Source organism: Zeugodacus cucurbitae, chromosome 6 (assembly GCF_028554725.1).
Source record: "Zeugodacus cucurbitae isolate PBARC_wt_2022May chromosome 6, idZeuCucr1.2, whole genome shotgun sequence".
Classification (NCBI taxonomy): Eukaryota; Metazoa; Arthropoda; class Insecta; order Diptera; family Tephritidae; genus Zeugodacus; species Zeugodacus cucurbitae.
This window is the reverse complement of record NC_071671.1, coordinates 63,657,603-63,681,513: the sequence shown is the minus strand read 5'-3', so window position 1 is coordinate 63,681,513 and position 23,911 is coordinate 63,657,603. Positions and strand designations below refer to the sequence as shown.

At 33.3% G+C, this 23,911-nt stretch overlaps 1 protein-coding gene across 6 annotated transcripts in view; it reads right to left on the bottom strand.

Moving 5' to 3' along the window:
* The window catches only part of LOC105209329 (uncharacterized), a 110,814-nt gene that overhangs the window by 13,738 nt on the left and 73,165 nt on the right, over positions 1-23,911 (bottom strand). For all 6 annotated transcript variants that reach the window (XR_003752087.2, XM_011179689.3, XM_011179688.3 and 3 more), the window contains exons 3-5: positions 10,306-10,756; positions 5,961-6,245; positions 5,027-5,502 (exon numbers count right to left, since the gene is read on the bottom strand). Coding sequence is in view for 5 of the 6 variants with exons in the window: in XM_011179689.3 (XP_011177991.1) it covers positions 5,027-5,502; positions 5,961-6,245; positions 10,306-10,756 (1,212 nt within the window). In the remaining variant the exon portion in view is untranslated. The remainder of the gene's footprint in view (positions 1-5,026; positions 5,503-5,960; positions 6,246-10,305; positions 10,757-23,911) is intronic.

Genomic DNA, 23,911 nt, shown 5'->3' with positions numbered 1-23,911 from the left:
ATCGGCTATTTCGAATTGGTTTAATAGTTATGAAACCCTACATTTGTCAGATCGGACGTAAGATCGTTCTGTTTTCGATCAGCATCCAAAATTTTATTTCATCACGATCGCCCTTCAGCAGATGACAGCAAATTTCCGAGCTGAAGAAGCTTTTTCATGGCAGAAATAGATCAACGGAGACTTTAGAGGCAACTCAAGACTTTTTGAACCACATTATTTTCGATCAGCATCCAAAATTACATTTGATCACGATCGCCCATCGGCAGTTAACAGTAAATTTCCGAGCTGAAGAAGCTTTTTCATGGCAGAAATAGATCAACAGAGATTTTAGAGGCAACTCAAGACTTCTTGAACCGTATTTGTAATGTTCTATGCTGTATCTATGTAGAATTAAATCTTAGAATGTTAATGTATCTTTCATAATTCCTATGATTTCGATTTTGGAGCTTTTGACACCCAATTTAAATGAACAAACTTTACATAATTCTGATGATTCAATTGAAGAATACATAAGGTTTAGATGTAACTTAATAAATTCCAGACATATAGATCGAAATATATATTTTCTAAGGACTGTTTGATTTTGAGCAACCAAAAATCAGGAATTTTTAGTCTAGCAAAAGTCCTTAGTAATCGTTAGTTCTAAATTTTGGTAATTTTTTAATAACTACTGTTAAATTAACTTTGAGTTTAGTTCAATAAATTCCGCAAACCAGAAAATAAATTATTATTAATAAAATTACAATAAAGTTCACTAAACAATAGGTCCACTCTACATACTATATAATTATTACTATAAAATAGCTTACAAGCGTAAAATTTGTTTTGTCAAGTCACTAATTGACTGCTCTACATAATTAGCACATAATTATCTACTTAGTTGTTTGTCTCAACGCAAAAGGGAGCGCTTAAACAATGCTTAACCTGTTACATTTAGATGCTAGTCATGAACAAGGTACAAGTATAACATTACAAATTGGTTCAATGCATTCAAGCTGTGAATTTTCTGTAATTACAGGTGACAAAGCTAATTGAACTCTATTAAGAGCATCGTACAAGTAAATCGTGTATGAGTTATTGATACAAGTCACCTTTGAAACATTTTTTTAAACTTGTTTTAGTTAATCTACAGAATATTTTGATCGACTAAAAAACTAGAGATAAATAAAGTAAAAATTTAATAAATAGACAGGGTCTTGGCGATAAAACTGCAGCGGTGCATTGTTGTAACTGTGCATTATGTTACTTTATTAATTATTTTAATTATGATATGGCGACCAAAAGATATTTCAACTTAACGCTTAAGCTTCGTTTATGACTCAATTAAAAAATATGAGCTTAAAAATCGTTATTAATAAGTGTAATTAATTCTTCTGTAATTACACATTGTTGACTACTTGTGTTGGTAAATGTTTATTAATGGTATTTGTGAAGCACTTAATTATAGCAAATGTGTTTTAAAGTTAATAAGACAATAGAAAGGCTAAAGACACAGTTGTGTGTAGATTTTGGCAAAGGTCAATGCATGGTGACTAATTGTTATAGAAAAATAATCAAAAAATATTTCATTGAATATTTAATGAACACAATTCTGAAATAAGAAAAATTTTACGACTTTTATAACAAAAATCGCATGAAATTTCTTAGAAATAAATATAACCAAATTCTTTTCAGGGTATGTAATACTCATACTCCATTTCAAACAACTCAACTTTTGATCTCCAATTACTCACATGTAATGAGACAATTCTACCAAAAATTATACCAAAAATGTAAATGCGCGTGTAATGCACTGAAATTCAAATTTTAATTGCCGTTAGCCACTTGATTATTAGTAATAATAGTGGAGTGCGCGTGTTTATGATTTCCATGAAACGGTTTATAAGTACTCATAAGCTTTATACTGCCTTTGTGGAGCACAATAAAATGCACAATTCATTAAAACCGCACTGGTAGCTGATTATACGACTGGCTAGAAAATTTGTTTTGTAATATTTTTGTCGGAAAACATATAAAGTGTAATATAGTGAACTGAAATTATGTATGCGATAAGAAGCAGAGATAAGAAAGTGGGCCTGGCGCGATAAACACCTGCAGCAGTATTTAAAAGCTTGCCTTGCCGAGGTTTGTAATCATTGTTGAAGTGGATAATTGTTTAACCAATTATAGGCGATAAAAGTGAAGATTTATGAAAAATCAGAGCAAGCTATGACCCACATACAAATTTCCATACATTTTTGTCTACCTCAATGGTTACAAAATCTTAATTGAATGCGCATTACCGATAATTTCAAGAAGTCGAGCATGAATATGCGATTTATGAAGGTTGTTGCGGTGTTTCTTTTGTGTGAAAGAGAAAGTGAAATTTCCGAAATTATTACTCATGTTGTTTGGAATAGATAATGAAGAAGGAAATTGCAGGTTATTATTTAATAAATTGAACAATTAAGGCGTTTTTACACAACCACTCATTAACAATTAATTCAACTTTGAACATAAAAGTTATATAAAATAGTTATTACAAGTAAAATTTAAATATTTTAATAACATCCGTTACGTTAAAAATAATTTTTACAGTTTGACAGTTAACCATAATAAATAATTTTAATGTTTTTGCCTTGCAATCGAACCCTTAATTTAGCAAATTACTAATCACTAATTGCCTATCAATTAAATCAATTTCCTAATGCACTAAAATGTTTGTGTGCTAAACGCCTTTCACGCATTTAAAATGCCGTAATTTATGACAGTTATATTTATTTTAACACTTGTTTTGCAATTTGTTTTTAATGAGTTGCTAACGTAATAGCTTACGTGAGTGTGCATATTTTATTGCAACTCGCTTTAAAGTATTTAGAAATTGTAAGAACTCTAATAATCATAAAATTATTAATTTATTATTGCACTTGTTTGTTATTAGTTTAATAAATTAATTGAAGTAATTGCTTAATCCAAGCAATTGTTCGCACCTTTAGTCATAAAGTAAATACATTACGCAGACTTACAGTTATATGAGTTTAATTTTTCAATTAAGAAATAGAACAAGTATTTTGTACAAATATACTTCCTTAACAGATTATATTATGAAAATAAGCTGTTCACAATAAATAATGGATTGTTAAAATATGCGTACATTAGGGGTGCACTTGATGTGAAAAACATTTTTTGTTAATTAATTGTAATGTGGTTGACTAATTAAGTATAATGAAGTAAGAACTGATTTACTCAGCGAAAAAGCGTAAAATTTGGGGTTTTGAAATCTATTTTTTACAGAAAAATATTTTTTCTTAAAAATTACGAAAGCAGACCTAAAAAGAAGAATAATACATATCTCGACTACAATGACACTTATGGATTTTATATTGAAACTAGTTGATCGAGAAGTGTTTTACAAAATATATATATATTTTATTTTTAATTAATGAAAGGATACCTCTATATACTCAACATATGAGAATAATAAATAAATTCACCCCAGTGCCATCTACGTCCTTTTTATTGTAGCTAGATGATGAAGAAAAACTAAATTCTATAAATTCTATGGACTTTATATAGACACTAGATGATGGAGAAGTTTTTGAGAAAACATAATTTTTTTAACAATGAAACCAGATCTCCCTAATAATGAGAATAATAAATTTCTTAACCACAGCGCCATCTATTGGATTTTAGAAATTTTTAATAAAAATTAATTTGTGTTCGAAAAATTAATAAAAACAGACCCTAAACAGGAGAATTATAAATATTCTGACTACAGCGCCATCTACGGTGTTTTTTACAGCTATCGGATGATCAAGAAGTAACCATCGAAAATTTAAAATCTCTGCTGTATTTTATTTATTTCTTAAAAAGTATGGAGAAGTAGCTAATAAATATTTATCTTTTACAGATCTAGTTAAAGTTATGTTCAACCACAAAAACTTAGTACCACCCTAATGCAAACGAAAATTATTTCATTCACCTTTGCCTTAAACTCTCACTTGCAATATTTCAGCGTCCATTACACTAATATTTGTATATATTTCCTGCCAACAAGCATATAGATTATGCAAATATGCAAACATATAGATTTAGAATGGATTATATATGGACCTGCGTGGCCTTTAAGCCACCATAATTTAACTCGCATTAAATCAATATTATCAGTGTCGACTACTAAGTGTTTCCTTTCCACCTCGTTTAGACTATGTTTATTTGTATACTGTAATGAATAGACATGTTAAGTGCTAATATATGTATATGTATGACTTTGTGGCGCGCACTTGTCTATTTATACTAATTTATACATACTGCTAACTAGTGGTATGCGAGCAGTTTTATTTTCAAGTAGCAGCAATGTATCGCCATAATTTTGCTGTTGTTGTAATGCATTTGAAACTGTGCTTTATGTTAACTTATTAATTTATTTCTAACGTTAACTAGACCTAGCTAGAATTATGTTGTTGTTGTTTTTATAATTTTATACAGTTTCTTATTTTGTCTATGCTTTACACCATATTATTGTGTGGTATATTTGGCATTTAGCAAGTGGCAACTTCGCGCTGATCCATCGATCGCTGATCTGACTTAGCAGTTGAATGTACAGGGTGTTGCATGCGAATGACATTACAAAGTTATAAATATTAAAAACCATAAATGGGGCGCTAGACTACGCACAAACACTCGAGTTCAATTGATTATTAATGAGTATTTTCACATTATGAATGAGTTTCGTGCGTTGCTATGTCCAGGCACCGCAGCATGACTGGCCAATCAAAGTGACAGCTTGTTATTAGAGTAACATGAGATATGGGTGTATTAGGTAGTGTGCATGAGTTTTGTATAATAAATGCGAGTAATTTTATGCATAAAATCACAACAACAAACAGTCAAGTAACAATTAAAAAATAAATAAATAATAACAACAACAATTGTTACACATATTGACAAGTGACACATATTGCCTTTTTCTCACTTTTAGAAATAGTTCAAACATTACTATTGTTCCACTACTCTAAATCACTTATCATACTATCGTATTACTCACCCGAGAACGATATAATTGTGTTCACATCAACCGGATGCACCGGTTCACCATCGGTGGCAATCACTGTCATCGTGTGACCCTCAATTGTCACTTGCGCCGGGCAGACGGATGCGAAAGCGTTAATCATACGGAAACGATAGCGACGTCCCGGTGTAATGGTGAATATTTCGAGTGGTGTATTTGTCATGAAACCGGTGTTGGGATCACGGAATTGACCCTTGCCGTTGATGAGCACCGATTCGGGATCTTGTCCAGTATTGACAGCCAAACGGCCGGGATAACGTTCGGCGGCATCTTCATGCAACCAATCGCTGATCAACATAATGTGTGTGGTCAAATCGAAATCGTACAAATGTGAGTTGGGATCACGTGATGGTGGTTGACGCACTACAATGCTGCCGTAAATACCGTCCAATTTTTGCAGACCATGATGAGAATGCCAGAAGTGGGTGCCAGCATTGCCGGTCCATTGGTATCTGTTTTGTGAAAAAAAAAATATTTTATTGAAAAAAAAGTTATTTCTTCGTATTTTTATTTTTTTTTATTTAAATAATTTTTTTTATTAATTATTATGTTTTTTAATATTTTAAAGAAAAAATATTTATTCGCATTTAAAAATATAAATATATATTTATTCGATAATATTTTTTTTTTAATATTTTTTTAATTTAAAAATTAAAAAAAAATATATTTTTTTTATAATTACATATTTTTATTATAAAATTTTTTATAAAAAAATATTTTTAAAGTAAATTTTTTTTTAATTTTTGACTTAAAAAAATTAAAATTTATTTAATTAAAAAGAAATTAGAATTAAAAAAATTTATTTAATTGTATTATTATTTTTTTTATATAAATAATTTTTTTTTTATATATATTTTTTATATGAAATATTACATATTTTTTAAATGTTCCTCTCAATCTTCTAACCCACCTGAATGTGTTGCCTTGCTGTATGGGACACTGTGTCACAAATGGCACGCCATCGTAGTATTGTGAGCCACGCTGCCAAATACCGTGCCAATGTATCGTTGTCTCCATGCCCTCCATATGATTTTCCACATCGATAACAACTTTGTCATTCTCACACACCTGTATACTGGGACCGGGTATCATACGGTTCACCGTGAGTATACCGCGTTCAACACCATCGGCAAGTACGCATTGACAGTGACTCCATACCGTGTTGGTGGCATTCGGTGTGCACACCTGACAGGCGCTGCAAATTAAAGCGACAAAAATGTAAAAGTGGTTAGATAAAATGGCAAGTAACTAGAGTAACTTGTTTATGTCACTTAAAATTTAGTATGTAAATTTATAATTTATCATAAGAATATAGTAGGTTGTACCAAAGCTGGTTAGGGTAGGTTGAGGTTGTCAAGTAAGAAGGCAACTAATGGAATTTGATTAGTATGACAGTTTTATAGGGGTTACAACAATGTCTTTTGTCTATGGGGGCATAAACTATTGTTGGTTCTCACAGCGTACGATCTAGAACTATAGTTATATCAAATCCAAATTTAAAATCTATATTGCAGATTGAAGGGATAGTTTGGATAATTTGATAATTTGAAATACGAAAGAACTGATCTTAAACATTAAGAAACAATTTGAAAGTCTCTTCTTTACAATACAATACACTCTACTAAACGGTGAACTTTCGTCTCAGGAACATATTTAAATGACAATCATTACATGAACATTAGCTGTGTTAATTTGAGAGACAGTATTTCTAACATAAAGGACATAAATACAACCTAGGTTGTATGGATCACCAGTCTTAGTTGAGGTTAGGTTGTGAGGCTGTTCTCCAGAGATAAACACGCTCCTTGTTTGGATATTAAGACTCGACGGATCCCCTACAAATATACAGATTTTTCATTCCTATATTCGTTAGTTCGCGCGGTTTTCTTTGTTTTAGAAAGTGAGATCTAAAAAAATCTTTGTATTGATCTCGCTGGATATTTCAGAAGAAAGTGCTGTGATAATTCCACCTCGTCATCTTCCACGCAGCTTCTATTACTACTAGCATCCGCTGATATTGCGATGATCCCGAGATCCGTGGATCCCGATGAAACAATGGCCATTTAAAAGACCTTCCCCTACCAGAAGATCTCATCCTCTTGTGGTGTTAGTGTCCACAACTTTTATGAAAATATTACGTATTATGGAACTTTATCTCATATTAAGCGACCATTCCTGATAAGCTGATACAGTTTGTACTATACTAAATCCATACAATCCCCTATTAAGCCATAACTATTTGCTTTCATTGCCTTTTAACTACTATTTAACTATACTGTGTAAATAATTCGTCAATAATTCCATGTTTACATAACCACACTTTTTAAATAGATTTCGTATTTTTTTTCTTAATATACAAAAAAATAAGCATTGCTTTAAGAAAATTTTATTGCAACCCGGCGCTTTTCCGTGTTTTTATGCGCAAATAATTGTAATTAAATTGTTGGAAAAACTCCTAGACCCCTGATTATGGCGTTTCATGCATCGCTGCACAAACAACAAACAGGCTGTGCATTTTATACCAGAAAGTTTAATTGAAAGTGGCGAAATTCGATTGGAAGCAAAAGCGAGTGCTTCATTGGTAAACTGGGTGTAGGTACTTGAAATAAAGAGCTGGTAATCAAAAAGTATTTAAACTAAATTTCAACTAAGCTTTAATTTTGCGTAAAATATTATAAACATAGATATTTCTGTATTAATCAGGCATTATTTGTGACTGTTTTTAGTACGACCTTGAACTAAATATTTATTTATGAGCTGGGATGTTAGGGTATTTGTGTATTTTTTAGAGTGAAGTGTATAATTTGTAGCATAAATTGAAAATATTGTAATATTAAATATAATATTGAAGGACCTTGCCATCGTCTATAACGAAAAGCGAACGTGTGTTGGAGCATAGTTTTGCTATAGAGCTTAAAAATCCAATAGTTACAAATTAAAAAAAAAAAAATGCTCGAATCAATTCATTAATCATTATCTAGAAACATATCGCAAATACCTTTCATTTTTCCACTTACGCTATTAATGAAAAAAAATGTCTTGGTTATTAATGAAAAATTATTAACAATTAGAATCAATTACTAATTGAGCGATATCATTAACAAATCATAACAACAAATCATAAATTCTCACACTAATTGTTATTGCGGTAATATTCAGCCAGCATCGCAGGCATCGCGCATATAATGACTGTCAATTTTTGTCATTGTTGTCATTTAAACTACCGTGGGAATCTATTGGCTATGGAAAATTTTGTAATCAATGTGTGTATAGACTCATACACACTTCACACTTCTAGTGGTTGGTACATGCCCTGTGAGAACAATTTAATATATTTTTTTTGTTTAGAAAAATATTAAATTCAATTTGAATAAAATTTCAAAACTTCCACTCCATATAATTATGATTATTTAATTTTTAGAATAGGTATATTTTTCATAAGCCAGTGGAGGTACTTTTTTGAGTAATTTTTTAGGTTAAAAAACTTTTCATAAAATTTTTAGATTTTGGAGAGTTCAGTTTTATATTTAATTTAGACAAAAAAATTTATCTGATTTGAAATTATCACGTTAAAATTTTTCTTAAAAAACATAAAAATCAAAAATAAATAAAAAATATTTAAATGAAGAGCTAGCTCGAGAGTCGTGTTTCAACTTTAGAAAATATTCCTTGAAAGTATTCTAAAAATCTCTTTCCATTATTACAACAACAATAACTAATTTTTTTATAATTTAAAATCGAAAAGAAACCTCTCTCTGGGCTCCGCTATAAATTCGCTCCTTCATAACACATAAAATTTCCTGCAGGGTCTCTTTTCAACTTGCAAATAAATACTCTCACTTTTTGCATTTCCATAACGCCGCGCTTGTTGTTGTCCATATGCATTCTACTGCGGCGCCATATAAATGTGATTATCATGGCAACCCAATAAATAAGCGCCTGTGTTGGTATATGACTATATGTCATTTCAGCACGCATGCCTGCACATACATATAGACATACATATATGTGCATGAAAGTATGTAAATTGCAGCATCGATTTATCTTGCTTATTTGCATTGCTTTTACTTTGAAAATTTGCATTTTCATTTGCCTTTTTTTTTGTTTTTCTAACACAACACTTTTGCCACTACCAACAGGCTTGAGTGCAAGCCTCATCTGATCCGACTAGTTTTTATTCTGCCGCAAAAGCAAACAACTATAACTGTTGTTGTTGTTGTTGCTGCATTCGTTATTGCTGCTATGCATAACAGGCTGCTGGATCTGCGATATCGCTTTTGTAGACTTTTCAACGCTGCCTTAGCAGAATGCTTTATGGCTTACTAACTTTGTCGGCTACGTCAATTATGCGGTTGACAATTTCTTTGATGTGCTTCGCAAATTGTTGTTGGTTGAATGTGTGTGTGTGCGCGCTCGTTAAGATACAATTTCCCGCGGTATGTCAAGTATTCATCATTGTTGTGACAGATATTCCCGTCAGTTTTGTTTGAAAATTGCGTGAAAATTTTGAAAATTTTTTTGTTGTATTTTTTATTTATTATTATGCAAGTTGGGATTTAAGTATTATGAAATTCAATTAAATAATACAATGAAGCCGAAATGTCTTCCTTTTTCTTGATGAATTATAGCAAATTTTTGACATAATAATTCAAAAATTACCTGAGAGGGAAATTTTATTATGCAAAGACAATACAAGACACTTGGTAGGCTAAAAAGCTTTCCTCGTTTAAACGAGAGCTATATTTTGTTGGACCGTTTATGCTGTTTTTCCAAACTTTCGACAGCATTTTCCTATTACAATCATTCTTTTGTTACAAACTAAGCCTCAGTCACATAGATATCTCATCATTCCCGATCTTTCCCAGAACAAGAACGAGATTCTGAGAATATACTAGAAGCAATCTGAATTAAAGAGATCCAAACAGTACTCAGAATCTTCCATGTGCCTTATGAAGGTCTAACGAGGGATATGATCTTAATTCTAGAGTCTCTCACTTACAGAAACTATATGGACTTGTCAACCTACGTGGTATATCATTAATATTATTTTCTTGGAAACCATAGTTAATCAGAAAAGTCATTATCTCATAACTCAGACACAAATCTCATAACTTGTAATTCTCATAAAAGATATATCAAGAGGAAAGAGAAAATCTATCCGCAAAACACAAAACTTTCATTTCAGATATCTAAAGCACAACTTTTCAAACAAGTAAATTCTTTTATAGCTAATCAAGCCATTGGTTTCTACTTACGCGCCCAGTACGGTGTAGAATTCCATGGTGAAATGATAGTAGCAGATACGTGGTGGTTCACCCTCGCGACAGGCACGTGCGCACTCATCAGGCGCCGATAATGTCGGATTGCGCCTCAATTCCGCGGTAGCACTAGTGGAGAAATCTAAATGACGGAATGGCGATTGTGGATTTGGATCGACCACAGTGTTCGCAATTGTCGGATATCGTGCGGTATTGAATTTTGGCAAATTGCCACGTGAATTCAGATAGCCACTGCCAACGCTAAGCGTATTGGGCACACCACCACCGCTGCCCAAGCTGTTGCCATTTAGTGGCAGTGGACTGGGTATGCTGGCGCCCAATGAGGGATGTGTCTGTACAACGCCATGTGTGGCGGAGAAGAATGGTGACTCCAATGGTGATGTGGTCGCAATGCGTGGTGTATATAACGAGCCGGCGGTTGCTTGATCTGGAAGATAGCGGAAAGGAAATGATGTGTAAATATTTGTTTTTGGAGACTTTTAGTAATTTCTTGATTAAAAATAAAAATATTTATTATTTCAATGTTTTTAATTAGTATGAAATGCTGTATGAATTAAATATCATATCCATTTTAAAATTTATTTTGTATGTGAATTTACTAAAATATGCCTAAATGTAGGCAACGTTTTCGTCGTATATCCAACAAGGCCTACATTTAGGGTCGAAAAAAAAATTTTAAAATTGTTTTGGAAAAACTTGAAAACATCTACAACCAAAAATCAAAGCATTTGACTACTTTGTTCAATCACTGAAGCAATCCTCATTATATCAATGATTTTTTTCTTACGTAATTACTCATATTATTTTTTATTTGAAACACTAAATTTCTAAATAATTAAAATATTTTTCCTAACAAAACTATTACGTAACAGTTGCTAGTTACTTAAATAATACAACAAAGAAAATCGATTTTAATGAAAAAATTCGAAAATATGCTAATACCAAACAATAGCACGCCCATTACTCACGACTTCCTAGCACTTCGGCGCATTAGCAGCTGGCGCATGCGCATTCAATCGCATTATTATTCTCAATTTGCGTGTCATTGGCGGCGTGAAAATCAGCACGAGGCAGTTTACATAATTTCGATTCTTTTTGGAGCAGAAAATTAAGTGTCGAAAACTGTGGTAAGGCACACAAAAGCGCACCAAATTAAAACAACAAATGGAATGGTTGCAAGAAATAAAGCAGTAAACAATAGCAAATAAAATAATTGGTTCTTCTAACAAGCGGAAAACTAAAAACCCCAAAATTAGAAGTAACAAAAAAAAAAAACACCTTGAAGTTAGACAAACAAATTCAGCGCGTCTTTGTACTACTGGCGTCTCAGCGACGCGGGGTCTATAAGGTCTGACTGGGCAGCGCTGAGGTGGAGTTATTTGAGGGTTGGGTGCTTTTATTGTTGCTTGTGTGCGCTTCATTTGTTTAGCGCTTATTTCAAGTTGAATAAGTCTAACTATTCATTATAATTGAAAAGCGCAAGCCAGTCGGTAATTCGTTTGATATTGTTGTTGTGGCTTTGGAAATGAGAGGAAAGAAATAAAATATATAAAGACACTGTTATGTAAATTATTTTTATTTCCTTAACCGTATTACAATTTTATTGACACTTATTGCCACATATTAGCGGTGCCTTCGCATAATAAAGCCACAGGGATTGGTGGCACGCCAACTCACTATACTCTTTGCTTGTTGTTAGTGGTTGTTGCATGCTGCAGAGAAATGCTTAACTATCACTTTTGTATACTGGTTGTATTAGTGTATTGTTTAGTTATGAATATGATTTTGCTTTCACGCAAAATTAACATTACAAAGCTTAGAAAGCAATGACATGAATGTCAAATAAAGTAAAAAAAAAAATATTAAAAAAAAAATAAATATAAATATGAAAATAATAGAAAAAATATAAAAATAAAAATACATATAAATATGTATAGCACAAGTAAAACAAGCAACAAATCAACAAATCAACAAACAAGAAATTAGCTTACTGCTTACACAAACAAACACACACACACTTGCTTAATGCTGCAACGCTTGACGTACTGCCTGATGTCTAGCATTAAATCCTTGACATTGACTGATGAAAATGGTTATCAGCCATATGCTTATGGCTTAAATTATGCAGCCAGCCAAAATGTGTTTTCGTTTTCCAGATTTTCCATTTTGTTTGTGTTAGCGACTAAGCTGTCAATTGTTGTTGTAGCTGCTGCGTGTGTCTCAAACAAATACCATAAACTAACGGTAAAGTAGCATAAAAAAACTAATATTATGCTGTGACTACAACTGCATAACCACAAATGCTAAAAAACTTCACTTTCCAATTTGCAAACAAAGCCACACAACAGAGTAAGCCAGCGAGTATGCGTCTTAAGTCTTTTGTGTTGAATGTCAGTGGGCAAAACAAAGAGTTTAATGTGCAACACAAACAAACCGGTACACCTCCAACCAAGCTGGTGCATTGTCTAGCAGAACACAAACTAAATAAAAAAACAACAAAAATAAAATAAAAACTGCTACTGCCTGACCTTTATGGCATGCCACTAAAATAGCGCTTATTTGTTGTTCTCACTAACCGTCCGTTGTTTGTTTGTTTGCTGATGTTGCAACAAGCGTATAATGCACGCTTCACTTTTTATTGCTGCAGTCAGTCGAAAAGCTTAGCGGTGGGTGCGCCTCTTTTTTGACGAGAGGCAAAACATCGACATCGACAGCTGAAAGAACAATTGCCAATCGATTGCCGGGTCTCAGCTCACTAATGTTTGGGTATGAAGTGAGTCTTGAAAAAGGCAAATAATGCAGCTAATTTAATGCCAAACTCATATGTATGTGTGTGTGTAGTTGTTGCTATTGTTGTTTATAATTTTTATGGCAGAACTTTTCAAGCATCAGCGCACTTTATGATCACAGTCATATAGTCGGCGTTTAGCTGCTTCGCTGGCAAAGTGGTTAGGTGGTAAAGTGTCTGAGGTCATTAAGGCCGCTAAGTAAGACACTCGCTTGAGTGCGCCACGCGCACGAGGGAAATAACAACAAAGCACATGTAGTTGGAATATCGATGTTAGGTATATAGAGATATAAACATATAACAAATGAATTAACCCAAAAAAAAAACTCTTTTGTGGCAGCAAAAAATGTACTAAATTGCAGATTTCAACGCAACTGATGCATTAGTTAATCGTAATCTTAATTAAGTGGCAATTATAGCAATTTAAATAGGAAAATATTAAAATTAGTGCAATTCTCCTCTGGGTTGCAAAATTCAAGGTAGCATGAATTTTTCATATTTAAATAAAAATATATTCTTCTTTATAATAAGTATTTTCTAAATTTATGTCTACTAATTAACATTTATTTTTCAAGGCTTTGTAACTATTATATATGTATATTGCAAATTTTCTGAATATATTTTTGATACAAAAATCAGCTCCTTAAGGGGCTAAACCAGTGTAACCCATGAAAAATTAGATAAAATTATAAGTACTCGATCGATTGTTTCGAAGTTTATTACACACAATAAGGTATATTTTCTGCTACATTTAAAAATTTTTTTTTACAAAAATATTGAAAAATAATAGGGTTATGTGCCGTCTTCGGAGGTGCCAAAAACAAAAGTTCCCTAACTGCTGACTTGATACCGGCCGAATGAGTTGCTGAAACAAAAAAATTCAAAAAGGCTATTAAAGTTAAATATATTGTTTGTACAATGACCTACGATTATTTAAAAATATCACAAATTGACAAAGTGGCGTAGTTCTAAAAAAAATCGTCTTTTAGGTTAAAAAAATGGTATTATTTGTATTGCCAAATTGACATTTTTTAACCAAAAAGATCGTAGGTCATTGTATAGTAAATATATTGAAGAATACTCAGTTTAAATTTGAAGTCGATCGGAGTTATGAAGTCACCAATTTTGAGAAATGTCGTTTCGAGAAAAACGCGTTTAAAGTTTCGACTATAGCTGCTTATGCATACCATCGAGCGGTCGATCTTTAGAATGCTGACATTCAATAACTATTCAAGATACGATCTTACCGCTTTCCCAGTATATTTTTATATAAATTATTGAATAAGCAAAATATAAAAAAAAAAAACGATTTTTTGAAAATGTCACCTGATATAGCCCCTTAAGTCCATAACAAGCCTGAAGGACTGTCTATAGACCAATTTCAAGATATCAACAGCATATATTGATTAAAATTGTATCTTTGAGACAATAAAATGATCCAAGAACTGCCCACAAATGAATTGATTCAGATTTAAGTTTATTTTAATTTTCAATTTATACTTTAATTCAACCAGCTCCTGGATAGCAGATAACACAAAATTTAACTACTTTGTAAAACAAAATAAATATACTAACAAAATTACAGTTAGTTTTATGCAATGTCACTTGTACCACAGCTGTCAAAACTGATTAGTTTTCACTTGCAAATTCAAGTGCAATTCAATAAAAATAGATTTCACGTTCAAATCAAACACCTTGAACGCTTTCCCTATAAATCTGTGTCCAAGAAACTACAAATAATTGCATAAAATAATAAAAAAGATAAAATCAATGAAGTTAAACAAGTAATACACTGAGAAAAAAATTGCTGTAAATCAAAAAATAAAGAAATCTAAAAAAAAAAATCAAAAAACTATTGGGAAATTGTGTGAAAAATTATATATACCTCTTACACTCTTTATGATTTTTTAAAAAATATTTGCATATATCTATAACATAATTATATAAAAGACTCTATTGAACTTATTTGTTGCTCAACCATGACCATTGAGCACTTTAGTAGACACCGATATGGTGATACAACAAAAGCAAAATAAAAAATTGAAAAATGTAACTCAGCATTATAGCGTAAGCCAAGGCAATACTGCAAAGAGTAACAGTGGGGTAAAGGCTGACAATTTGACAAACCGGCGTAAATTTGCGCTAATAATTATGTGCAACAAAATCTTTGATTATATTTTATATTTCGATACAAAGCCTAAACAATTTTCACTTTCTGCTACAACATTGTTGGCGTTTCGGTATACAACTTATACTTTACTTTTTTAATATGTATTATATATACATATAAACTTTTTATCTCTTCCAACTTTATCCACTATCTCCCCAATCATTCATATCTTTGTCAAACGTTGAGTGGACACATGCAAATGTGGATATCGCATTGTTGTCGAGTCTCTCGCCAAGCTGTGACCAATTTGTGTTGCACTCGCCACTGACAAGGTTAATGTTGTTTTTTTTTTGTAATTGTTGTTAGTATTGTATACCTAACGGCTTTGTCATGCCTTTGCTATGCGGTCTGGAACGAAACCAGTGATTACCGTTAACCACTTTCGATTTTTACAACACAAGTAATACAAGTCGGCGGTACTTATGTACATATACATATGTATTTATTCGTATTGCCATGAAGTGCAAGAGAGCAGGAGATAAGCAATTGTATGAGAGTGTGAACGTGTGCATAATTAAACAGACTTGCTGCTACAGTATCAGTACAGTGAGTGATTTGGTTTGTTTATGGATGTTGTAGGTTACACAGTAAGATTCAAACGATATTGTCACGGTCCCAATTGTTCTGATAGCGGTGAATCTGTGCTTTCCATATGAGCCCTTTAAAGCACAAGTGGTATAACTCCATTTTTTTTTCGAGTTAGTTATGGTACTGTATTGAGGAAAATGTGTTCTATTTAATGCAATAACGTGGTAGCTTCTAGTTCCCACAGCAACCTCATAAAAAGCAGAAATTACTAGTGCAGTGAATGCTGCCGCCTATTCGTTGACAGCACAAGTGGTATAATTGACAAATTCACCATTCGTGCAGTGAATTTCATGGGAGGAAGACTTATTCTCAGTGTTTTTTTGTAATAATTTCTTTAGATGTACTCAAGTGAAGGTAACAGTAGTGAAATTAAGAATTAAGTGTTAAGCTGAAAAATGGCAAAATTTCTTCATTCGTTTGTTGTTATTGTAAAACCCAATTTGGTGCTTAATCGAAAATGCTAATTCATGTCGTAATGTTTATACTTTCTCAAATAATTGAACGTAAACTTTGGTTTCAGCCGTTGATGATCCCGGTTCCATAGGGGACAATGAAGCAGCTACTGATGTGGAAGGGAGACCCAGTACTCATGAAAGTGGTGAAGCAGAGGAAAATGCGGAAGGAAATGATGGACCAAAAGTTCATGCAAAGTGGACATTCATTCCTCCCCAATGACTGTGACTTTGCATCTATTGAAAATTTTAGTAAGTCGCAACAAATATTTACACCTGACGACTGGTATAGAACTATTGCGTTGTCAAGGAAAAAGAATGCCTTTCATGTGACAGTTATGACGATCGATATATTTTTGTCAGTCGAAAACATCCTAAAAAAAATCACCAGAAGAAAAAAAGATTGTGAAGGCCAACCTGTATCGTGGCTGAAAATGCAATGGATACGCTACACAAAAAGTGAGCCATTTAAAATCCTTTTTAAGGAAACTCTATCTGAAGATATGCCGTTTTCAACATTGGATTTCAAGCCAGCAGGAAAAAAAGGACGACCCGTTAATGTTTGCATCATTGATCAGGGTAAGCTGTACACAAGAGTTCGGCCTATTTCAAAAGAAAAAAGGAAAGATATGATGGACTTGCTGCCATACATCCCTCCAGTACACCACAATTATTTCGAGGGGCTTGTTACTAGTGAGACTGCTGAAGATGTTTGCCCACTTCAGGAAGAATTTCAAGAAAGTGACGATGAATAAAAAAATATTTTTTCACTTATTATACTGTCAATAATGAAATAAATTTAAGTTTTATTGATAATACATGAAAAATTAGATGAGAAAACGAAACAGATTTTAAACTATTTATAAGTTAAATGAAATCTTAAAACCATTTACAGCACAAATGGTATAATTTATTTTCGGTACTCGATAAAACAAGAGTTAGTGGACAAAAAGTTTCAAAAACATCAATTTAAGTTAAATAACACCTTTTTCTGAAGTTTTATTGAAAAAAGTAGTCCAAAAGTTCAATATTGATTTTTATATACAACTTTTAGCAAACCCTTTAATATCTCGACAGAAGAAAAAGTGGAGTTATACCACTTGTGCTTTAGGGGGCTCATATACATAATTGTATCATTGATTTCTTATTAATGAAATTATCCCATATAACGATATGGTCAAAGCTTAGCTATCTTATATTCATCAAACATCATCGGGCAACAAAAAAACTGATATAAATACTATAAATTGGTATAATAAAATTGGGACGGTATATTCAGAGCTTATAATACTTAAAAAATCATCATCTTTTATACTTTTCAAGAGGCTTACTGTTTAGTGCAAACAAATACTCCTCTGCATTACTCTCCAAAAAGTAATAGATAGGTAATGCAGAAGAGATAAACCGCCCCAACTTCGCTTATCACACATTACGAACACAACACTTAGAGAAACAGAGAAAGTAAAACGGCTCAACTCAAAAACCCGCGCTTCTAAAGAAAAGTGAAAATCACAAATAAATTCAAAACACATAATTTAAAGTAATAAACAGATAAACCCAAATTCACAAAACCCAAAAGAAGTGATAACGAAGAACAACAAATCGGTAAAACACAACATCATACAAAACAAAGTGTAACTAAATAAGGAGAAGATCAACAAAACACAACTCACATATCATCAACACAGCGGAGCAAATACCCTACACAACACAAGGAATTGCACCACAGGTCAATATAGTTGCGATATACTAACACTAAATTCTAACAAATAAGAATATAAAACAATTAACCAATATTGTCAACACACACCCGTATAAATAAACCCTAAATATTATAACGTTTAAACTCAACAACTCTTTTCTTCAAACGGAATCGGCCTCATCGTCGACCTAACTCGACATTTTTGGTCCTTCGAGCCGGATAGTTTGGAGGAGAGAAGAGGAGTCACCCAGTAACAACATCGTTGGAATACACCGACGCCCAATAACAACAATACACAGTGCACCCAACAAAAAGTTTGTACACCGACCACCACCAACAACAAATAATTTGAAACACTAAAATTATAAAGATTTGAGAAATATTTTGTGCGACCCATTATTTTTATTTTTATTAAAAGTGCAAATCAGAATCAAAAATTTCAAATTTCAAATTGTGTATTTAAGCGTACTTAAATTCATTTTATTTGTCTCCCTTGAGTTTACCTGATTTTGCTTTGCACTAATTATTACATACATACATGTACCCAAAAGAAGCAGTGCAATAAAAAACATATAATTGTTTGCCGTCGGCTATTGCACTCTTCTTGTCAAAAATATTTAATATATACAAACACCCGCACCCATTTGCATGCATACGAACTAGCGATCTAGTTCGCATAAGAATTGTTGGTAGCGATCACCAATAACAGGCACTGCACACTAAAGCAAGCACCCAATAGGAAATTCGTAAGGTGACCCAGTAGGAAAAATTGCAAAAACTCATTGCAAATTTGTTTTACGAATTTATTCCCATAATTCGCCCATAGATCACAAAAATAAATAGTTTTCCTAATAAATATTAACCCGTACTCAACAAAAAAGCCAAAAAACGAAAATTTTGAAAATAAATTCAAATTATAAATTTTACTCTCTACCCTGTTTATTTAATACATACCCACTCAAATAATATTGTTTACACCCACCCAAATCATGGAAATGGAGGATTTTAAATTCACTACCACCGATTTAATAGAATTCGTGGAAGATCATTTCCATACCCAAGCTGAAGAAGAAACAGTTTACACCCTAGAAATTAAAAGAGTTACACTAAATTCGCTTTACGAGAAAGCAGAAAGGGCATATGATGCTATTCGGAGAATTTCTAGTGATACCCGCGAAACCATCGACTTCAATAAAGTCAAGGATAGATACAAGAAATCCTATAATATGTACCTATCCTGCTTAGCCTCAATAAACGAAGATGTAAACAGACGTAAAACCCACGCGTCATCCCAACCCATTAAGGAAAGAGCCTCAGAAGACTCTACAATAGATTTCGGTCCCAAGATTGAGCTACCACCATGTGACACCGATATATTTTACGGAGATTACACGGCTTGGCCCACATTTCGAGATATGTTTACGGCCTTGTATATCCGTAACCCCAGAATAAGTAATGTTGAAAAACTCTTTCACCTTACCCAGAAGACCCGAGGCGAAGCAAGAGAATCTATTAAAAACACACCCCTTACGAATGATGGTTTCATACTGGCTTGGAAGAATCTGGTCGAGCAGTATGAAAACAATAGAATGCAAGTCAACACCCAATTAAAAACCCTTCTCAACCTACCCGATGTCACTCAAGAAACAGGCTACGCCATAAAAGCCCTGCAACGAACGGTTAACAATGTGTTCACCAATTTAACCCATCTTGAGATTGACACAAAAAGTTGGGACCCGATATTGATATATCTTTGTAGTTCGAAACTACCGAAACAAACACTAGAAGCATTCGAATCTACCCTAGAAGATATTACTTCTATACCCACATGGTCAAATTTCGACTCTTTCTTGACCCATAAATATAAAACCCTCGAATCCGTATCAAATTTCAAGGATTCAGTAACAAAACCCCACTCACCCAACCTATGCACAGATAAAAGGTCCGATGAAAAAAGATTTAACCCCAGAAATAGAACCTCAAACTTTCAAAACAATTACACTTCTTCTCAACCCCATCCGGAAGCAGAAAGTTGCAAACTTTGCAATAAGCATCACTCGATTCGTGAGTGCCCCAAATTTCTAGCAATGAATGTTGAGACCCGTATTGCCACAATCAATAAGTATGGTTATTGCTATAACTGCTTAGCAATCTCACACAGCTACAAGAACTGTAATAGTAAATACTCTTGTCGCAAATGTCATAAAAGACACAATACTCTGATACATAGAGAAACTAGACCTCAACCTGAATCAACCTCGGAAACCCCAATAGCGACCAGTTCAACTCCTGATACCGCAATACCCACCCAGAACACAACCCAGCAAGCTTATACTACTACTATACAGTCCACTCAAACATCTCAAGACCCTCTCAACCGAAGTAGGAAGCAAACATTATTGGGTACTGCAATGGTTCAGATAGAACATAATGGCCAACGATATTCCGCAAGAGCACTAATTGATTCAGGATCAGAGGCTACATTTATATCTGAAAGACTTCAACGAAGTCTGGATATACCCACTTACCCTGTATCAGCCCAAGTGACAGGAATAACCAACACGGTTCTAGCAACCCCCACGAAAATTTCCAATATTACCCTTTGTTCACCCATAAACACAAATTACAAAATATCGACTCGAGCATTCATCATGAATAGCCTTTCCGATAATGTACCCACATACCCAATAAACCCAAATCTGGGCCTAAATAATCTTGGCTTCACTCTAGCGGATACCCAATTCCACAAACCGAGACCCGTGGACATATTAATTGGTAGTGACATCTACCCAAATATCCTACTAGGTGGAGTAAAACAAAATATTATAGGCTCACTCCTAGCCCAAGAGACAATATTCGGATGGATTCTGTCCGGACCCATTACACAACCCTCCAAAAACTCATCAATAGCATCGTTTCATAACACTATTAACCCGAAGAATCTACTCACTAGCTTTGGGGAGGTGGAGGAAATCCCTAAGGATCCCGTAAGTCCCAGATCTAATAAAATATGTGAAGAAAAGTTTCAAAAAACTACCCAAAATAAATCTGATGGGCGCTATATATCAACCCTACCCACTACTCGGAAGAAAAATCAAAGCGATGATCATCACAACAACTCGAAAAACCCACAGACGAACAACTCATCGTCATATAGTAGCATGCGGATTATGCGAAGATGACCACCGGTTAGCCACATGTACCGTCATCAAAAACCGCTATTGCGTTAACTGTTTAGCGAGGTCACACAAGACGGAAGGATGCACAAGTAGGAATCGATGTTCCACCTGCAATGGAAAGCACCATTCATCTCTACACGGTCACCCAAGACTACACCCAGCCAACGAGAACGAAGTTTTTGAGAATCCTAGATCTCAAACTCTACCCACAGAGAACAGGCGATCATCCTTACTGGCTAAACAGACCCTTACACACTTTTAAACCCGACCCTTAAGAGACTCAAGTGACGTTGATCAAATACCCTTTGACAACATAGTCCTCTCTGACCCTCAAACTCACAGCAAAGCATATATAATGTTGGAGATCGGAGCGGATATCTACCCACACATTACCCGGATCGTTCAACCCAAACAATGCCACCGCGGTAACCCAGAGCACAGCATTCAACTGGACCCTAACTTGCACCCTATAATGGATAAGTATACTCCAGAAATTTACTCATACCCCACTAATACTTATTTATTTCGCAGATACTGCAAGGCGGCCGGGATGTTTAGTGCAAACAAATACTCCTCTGCATTACTCTCCAAAAAGTAATAGATAGGTAATGCAGAAGAGATAAACCGCCCCAACTTCGCTTATCACACATTACGAACACAACACTTAGAGAAACAGAGAAAGTAAAACGGCTCAACTCAAAAACCCGCGCTTCTAAAGAAAAGTGAAAATCACAAATAAATTCAAAACACATAATTTAAAGTAATAAACAGATAAACCCAAATTCACAAAACCCAAAAGAAGTGATAACGAAGAACAACAAATCGGTAAAACACAACATCATACAAAACAAAGTGTAACTAAATAAGGAGAAGATCAACAAAACACAACTCACATATCATCAACACAGCGGAGCAAATACCCTACACAACACAAGGAATTGCACCACAGGTCAATATAGTTGCGATATACTAACACTAAATTCTAACAAATAAGAATATAAAACAATTAACCAATATTGTCAACACACACCCGTATAAATAAACCCTAAATATTATAACGTTTAAACTCAACAACTCTTTTCTTCAAACGGAATCGGCCTCATCGTCGACCTAACTCGACACTTACTTTGTTGGTTGTTTTAAATTAATTAATTATTTATTAAATTTTTTTGAAAAGAAAAAATAGCAAACACTCTGAGTAGAGAGCTGGCAAATGACTATTGTTCCTCCACATCTTATCGAATTTTGTAGATTTGAAGAAAATACTTTTAACGATAATTTCCATTGACTAGTAGTGCTCTTAGATCCACATATAAGCTCTTGGTAAAAATAAATTGAATTTAACCAAACAATTACTTCAAGTAATTTTCAATTATACATACATATGTGTGTGTATATTTAAGAATAAAAACATGGGTGACATATATTGAAAAATATTTTTTAAACTTTTTTTTTCAAATATATAAATAATTATGCGCTAACATTCTCTTTTTAATGTAATTTGTTAATTTAGTGACATACCTTATTTAATGAAGCTAAACATGGGTGACCAAAAGAAGTAGGAGTGGAAACACTTAAGAGCATACCAAACATATCATTTCGATTTGTTAATAAATGTGGAATGCAATGACAAAGTAATATTGCTAATAATTAGATTTCATAGAATGCAAAATTTTTTTTAATACATAGAGGAATTTTGGTATTCAAAGTGTTTTAAAAGTTGCAGCTGCAACCAAATTAATTATAATCTTCAAGCTAAATTTTAAATGAAATGATTTTTTGCTTTTTTGTTGTTATTATTTTCACATTTTATGATCATAATACATTATCAAAAATTATATATGTGCATTCTTAAAAATTTCCCCGACTAAGGTCAGTTCACAAAAAGAAGAGTGTAAAAGTTGTTAAGAAATCTTCAATTTCACATCGCAACCACGCAATCTCCATTAAAATTTTAATTGTGTCTTCTTCTATGTCGCACACGTCGCTCTACATTTTACGCTAATTTGAAAGCAATCAAATCGTCAACATTTACATACTTTACCGCACAACAACGGTAAGAAAACAAAAACAAGAGCACAAGCATATAGCTAAAATAATAATAACAACATTGCTTCCGAATGACATTAAAAATAATCGTAAATTTCAATTGTACAAGCTCGTAAATTACAGTTGACACTAACAAGTAAACATACAAGCATACTGATGGATATACACGAGTAAGTACACGAGTATTTATTTTTGTTTTTGTTTTTCACTGGCAGCAAAGCGAAAAGCGCATCAGCTGCGTTGGCGAACGTGACGTGCCTGCAAATTGGTCACAAAAGGCTAAAGTTTCTTTTCAATTTTTCAATTGAGCTGCTGGAAATGGCGGTATGATTAGCGTTAAGCAGCTGTCGGTACTGGACGGTTTGTATATATTGTCTGTAAATATGTATAGTTCTTCATATTTTTATAAGCAAGCTTTCTGATCTTTCCTTTTTATGGTATTGGAAGATCTTTTTATAGCTTTGTCACAATTCCGCTTCCGTTCTACGGGTTTAATGTGTTGCCGTTAAGCCGCTTGCGATATATTCACAGAATCTCGAATCGAAGATAAATATCTACATAATTTAAAAACAAGTGTTGAAATTTGTATGTATACTGACGAAATTATTGTATTAATGGGAATTTTCTTTGAGGCAACTTTACTCACAAATATAC